Source organism: Dipteris shenzhenensis, chromosome 21 (genome assembly GCF_047967505.1).
Source record: "Dipteris shenzhenensis isolate YYH24624 ecotype China chromosome 21, Dip_SZ_1.0, whole genome shotgun sequence".
NCBI lineage: Eukaryota > Viridiplantae > Streptophyta > Polypodiopsida > Gleicheniales > Dipteridaceae > Dipteris > Dipteris shenzhenensis.
This window is the reverse complement of record NC_141616.1, coordinates 40,153,944-40,158,897: the sequence shown is the minus strand read 5'-3', so window position 1 is coordinate 40,158,897 and position 4,954 is coordinate 40,153,944. Positions and strand designations below refer to the sequence as shown.

The window sequence follows — 4,954 nt, the reverse complement described above, 5'->3', positions numbered from 1 at the left end:
AATGGCACGCATCCAGACACGTGTCGAGAACCGTAGTCCGCCGCCCACTAACCGTAGCTGGGTCAATGACACGTGGCGTGTCTATCCCTGCACGTGTTGGGAAGCCACCATCTAACCGTGAATCCAAGTATTTAGGTCAACGTCTTCCACGTGGCACTCCGTGTAAGCGGTGCCTTTGAGTCACACCTGGCACAAGTTTGAGGTGGCAGAGAAGGGTGACAAGAGGCATGACCTGATCCGACGTGGACGGGAGGACGTGGCGAAGGGCTCATTTATCACGTGGTCGGAGTTTTGAACAGGAGTCAAAAGGGCAGAGGCGAGTGGTTTTGAAGAAGAAAACCGCTAGTACACTGTTCGGACGAGAAAACCGCTAGTGGCTTTTGAGATCTAGTCTTCATCGTCTTCGGCTTCTTCGGCTCCTTGCAGATTATCTCTCCCTCCTTCCCCCTACTCTTCCAATCCTCCCGGTTGCAGTATCCTCGTTTTTCCTGTTGCTTTCTTCCTCTCTTAGCTCTCCCTGATGGAAACTTGGCGAGTGTTCTTTCAAGGCGCAGGCGTCGACCTCTGGACCGTCTGCGAGCGTGCCCTCACTCTCGCCTACACCGACAACCCCGACGACTTCCCTGCCAAGAGAGATCGCCTCGCCCGGAAACTTTTCGCCCCTGAAAAGCTTGATTTGCACGTTTGCGCACTGGATGGACCTCAGCTCACCGAAAGCAAAGGCAGCAGCGGCATCGGGGATCTGGCCGGAGATGAACCGCACAGCGTTGAAGAATACAGGAACACTCCTGATCATGCTTATGACGAAGTAGAAGCGTTAACGGAGGAAATAGAGGAAGAGATTTTGTCGAAAAGGGACGTGCTTCATATCAAAGAAACACTCCTTGACTCTTATCAGGTAGCTTTGCCTTCAAATTCAACGTGCTTGAGAAAATTAACTACGCGTTTTCTTTGTAATTGGTAGTGTCAAATTCTTTACTAGGACAAAGCGATCAAAGTTTTGTGTTCTCTGCCGAATTAGGCAGGTGGCCATATTTATTAGAATTGCAGCCAGCGCCATTGGTACATTCGAGACTCTGACATTGCTACCTTTCGTAAAACTGACAGTCGGAGAGGGAAACCTTCAACTCGTTGCGAAGATTGGAGCTCATGCACTTGTCTTTCGATGCACTCAAGGTTCGATTATGGACTGTGTACATGCGACTGAAGAGGCTTTCAATTTCCCTGCGCGATCTCCTTGTAGCATGCGGTTGAACTTCTGGGAACATTTTGCAGGACACAGAGATCGGGAAAGTCGTTAACAGCTTGCGCAAGCATTCATCCAAGAGAGTAGCAACTCTCGCAAGACGGCTAGTGAGGTGAAGGCTTAGGCGACCGATTTTCCAAGCGATAGCCTAGCTTGTAACATGCAGAAGTGGTGCTCTACCACTGGGTTTCTGAACCCCTTTCTCTCGATATTGCAGAGAATGGAAGGAGCTTGCTCAAGCTTGCTGTAGAAGCGCAGTAGATATTGCTGCAGCAGCCACTGCAGGTATGCGATTTGTGGGCACCTCGAAATGTTTCATTTGCGTATTTATGTGACTGGAATCGAGAAGAAGCCAGAACTCTTCCTCAGTTACCGTCCCTGCTACATTTTGCAGAACTGGCAGAAAATACTCCACTTGATTGGCAAGTGGTTGATGAGGAGGAGCATGGATTACCTTCTCCACCAATGGATGAGGCAGCTCTATTAGCAGCTCCAACGGCTTCTGTAGATATGTTTCAGGTTTGGCTTTTAAGGCTTGACACCCGAAGCTCTATAGATTAACACTCGATTAATAATTGAACTAGATATGTAAGGTGCTTCGTGCAAACTTATATAGAATTTAGACCTAGTTGTAGAGAATTTCCCACAGAAATTTGCAACCTTGGCTTACTTTCTTCAACTGTGTTGGTTTTTGCTTTTTTTGGAGCGCAGCTTTGGGACTTCATGGATGACGTGACATGTAAGTTTTCAGCATTGTGGAATCAAATTCATTATCTTTATGTCTTATGTTTCAGGGGATTTTCAATAGATGCCAGTATATATATGCTTGCTCTGAACTGCAAACTTAGGTTAGAGGGAAAAACAAGCATGAAAAATTTACACAAGGAAACGTTTTATACCCTCTGTTCATTGCTATCTGCGATCCAGCTCACTACACTGTGGAATTATTGACTGGCACGTCTGTGGTTACGTGTTGGTGGTCTGGATGAAATCAACTTTTGGGATGTTCAAAGAACTTGGAATTTGTTTTTTCGTGCAGCAGCAGCCGGCCCTGATGCTCTCCATGGGGGAGCTCGATACTCGACAAGGGAACCAGATGCACATCCTTCGAACAGAAAACTGGAGCGTGCTCCAAGGGTAGAGGAACGACAGGAAACATCAAAGGATTGGGTTTATCTCGAAAAGGAAAGAAAGGCTCTCAATCATATTGTGGAAAGGAGAACTGAAGCTAGAATCGAACAGACAATGGAGACGTCGAAGCCTTCGGTTAACTTCTCGTTTTTTGTGAGTATTTCTGACACACTTTACCTCGGTTATAGGGTCGTATTTGGTTGGAGAGTGTATGGAGGGAGATTTCTGGAGCTAGCCAAGATTTGATGTTTCATATGCTTTATTGACAGGACGAGAAGATTCTGGCTGCTAAGAGAAATTTACGGGAGAACTACGAACGAGAACAACACGGTTAGTGCACGTTTTGGCGAATGTGCTTCACAAAAAAGAGGTTCCAGTAGAGGTTCTTGCTGTGAGCTTTTTTTTCATCGCGATGTAGGGAATGCTTTCTCACGTTTTGTATGAAATTTTGTACAGCTAAGAAGCAACGAACTATTCAAGTTTTGGACATTCATGATCTACCAAAGGGAGGTCCAGGTCGGCCCAAGAAGTATCCCTTGATGCATGGCAAATCCAACCTTCCAATTCGACCTCGGGTCATGAGCTGCAGGTAGACTGTACACAAAAGGGCCATTTGAGTTGAGAAGACTCAACAATTTCGTATACTCCAGACTGCCTGGCTTGCCCAAATCTCTCTGACAGAAAAGCTCAAAAGTTGGATCCAAAAGCTCAATCTTCTTGTGAATGGTTACTCATTCTGGATCGGTGATCTTGCACTGGTTAATGACGCTTCGCACTGGTAAATGATGCATGCTAGCCAGTAGAGTTGCCAAGATGGAAACTTAAGACAGTCAGCAACTTACAAGATGAGCTAAGGGCATTGAAGTACAAGCAACATCGAAGGCTTTTTGAACCGATTTAAGAGCTTTTGGAGCTGTCTGCAGAGTCTATTAAGGACTTGAACTGAGTGCTGAGTTCGATGGAAAAATTGACTCTTTTAGTGATCCCCAAAATGGGGGCAAGGCTGCACACATGGGACCTGCAGTGTCCGTTCTACAGGTTCCTATGTATCATTTTTTATTGTTTGAGCATTGTTTAAGCAAATTCATGGTCAAGAAGTTTAAAACGATCTCGCATCGCCCGCATTACTTCTGATCAATCCCTCAGTTGTAGTGTGTGTCTTTTGTGGTCTGCCTAGTAGAATTGGTCACCTACTTACGCCCTCCTTAGTGGGAAAGATTAAGAGCGGATATGCATAGAGAGAGTGGGAGGAGAGTGTCATACATTTAAATATTGGTACAAAGCATAATTAAAATGAAAAATAAGATAGAGTTGATATCTACATTTATAAATGTTAGTTATATATACATTTATCAAACATACTAGCGGTGAAGGTGAGCTACCTCTATAGAAATCAATGAGAAATCTCCCCCCCCCCTTCTCTCTCACACACACACACACACACACACACACACACACACACGCGCGCGCGCATGCATGCACACACATAAAATTGTGCTCAGGCATGTACATGCATCATCATCATCCTCAACATCATCCACTATCTATACAACCAATGAGCAAATGTCCTCCCAACTCTTTTTATTTAGCATTAACTCATGAGTGTGTATGGGTTGGAAAGGTAAGGTTGAGGGGTGGATAGGCATTGTGTTGTGGGGCAATGGGAGAGATTGGGCAAGATAAGGGCCTTTCTAAAATTTTCAGGTTTTGTTTGCATTGGCTTGATTGATTGCTACTACTGCTTGTGAAAGTTGTGACATTGCCTAAATGAAGTTATTAAGGCATAACAAATAGTTGGACTAGAAGTTGGGCCTTGTTGAGAATAATAGATTAATTGAGGGCAAAAATGCGTCATGGGGAGCCTTTTGGTAAAAAGTTTGCAATACAAGCTCTCCAATTCCAATGGAAGCTTTAAAAGAAAAACCTCGAAAACTAAGAAGTTTTCATGAGTAAGAAGATAAGAAATTCCCATTGAATGGAAATATTATGAGAAAGTTCATGCACGAAGGATGACTAAAACATGTATCCAATGAAGGAATATGTACAATTTCCTCGGCAATTGGCATACATTGAGGTGTGAAATATTTCGAAGCTAGTAAAGCTTATTAGGGAGCAACACAACAAATAGACAGAGACCCAAACCAATCCCAAACTAGATCTGTGATCATGTTTTCCTTTCGTCTAAGAATAAGCATCAACCAAATCTCTCTTAGCTTTCCTTCATCTCGTAATATATATTATTGTGGATGAAGCAAGAACCTTGCATGGGTTCTTAAGAACACATTCCATTCAAAGTCTTAAGATTATTGTTTACCTTTTAAAAGTTGTTTTATTTTCCACAGGTATCATGTATAAGAAAATATCTTTTTACATGTCTATTACCATAAGAGCAAGAAACAATTGATTCTAAAAGAGCACAAATTTATCTAATGCAACATTTCGAAGTGGTTCAAATACAGATTGTTAGTTTTTGTACTTAACTTTTGTCTTCAAAACATAAGGCCAATTGTTAAAAAAACAAGATTGCAAGAATATTTTACATCCACAAAGTTAGCCTAGGATTTCCTCATTACAGAT

The 4,954-nt window shown here is 43.2% G+C and overlaps 1 protein-coding gene across 3 annotated transcripts; it reads left to right on the top strand.

Annotated features, from left to right (window-relative positions):
• Positions 1 to 421: 421 nt before the first annotated feature.
• LOC147888855 (putative mediator of RNA polymerase II transcription subunit 26b) lies at positions 422 to 3,464 on the top strand. 3 transcript variants are annotated; one of them, XM_087392677.1, is made up of 9 exons: positions 422 to 898; positions 1,108 to 1,176; positions 1,276 to 1,358; positions 1,464 to 1,531; positions 1,641 to 1,765; positions 1,958 to 1,985; positions 2,292 to 2,530; positions 2,647 to 2,707; positions 2,834 to 3,464. In XM_087392677.1, exons 1-9 carry the CDS (start codon positions 521 to 523, stop codon positions 2,968 to 2,970), a joined length of 1,188 nt encoding a protein of 395 aa, XP_087248803.1. In that variant the 5' UTR covers positions 422 to 520; the 3' UTR covers positions 2,971 to 3,464. The 3 variants fall into 3 exon arrangements, with proteins under 3 accessions (XP_087248803.1, XP_087248802.1, XP_087248801.1); XM_087392676.1 differs by having other exon boundaries at positions 2,289 to 2,530; XM_087392675.1 differs by having other exon boundaries at positions 2,286 to 2,530.
• Positions 3,465 to 4,954: the final 1,490 nt, after the last annotated feature.

What these genes read in the sequence shown, in the direction of transcription:
- LOC147888855 (XM_087392675.1), top strand. Translation starts at nt 521, where the DNA reads ATGGAAACTTGGCGAGTGTTCTTTCAAGGCGCAGGCGTCGACCTCTGG. An exon ending in CTTCATGGATGACGTGACAT is followed by an intron (nt 1,986 to 2,285) that starts GTAAGTTTTCAG and finishes TTTTTCGTGCAG; the next exon opens with CAGCAGCCGGCCCTGATGCT. An exon ending in CTACGAACGAGAACAACACG is followed by an intron (nt 2,708 to 2,833) that starts GTTAGTGCACGT and finishes AATTTTGTACAG; the next exon opens with CTAAGAAGCAACGAACTATT.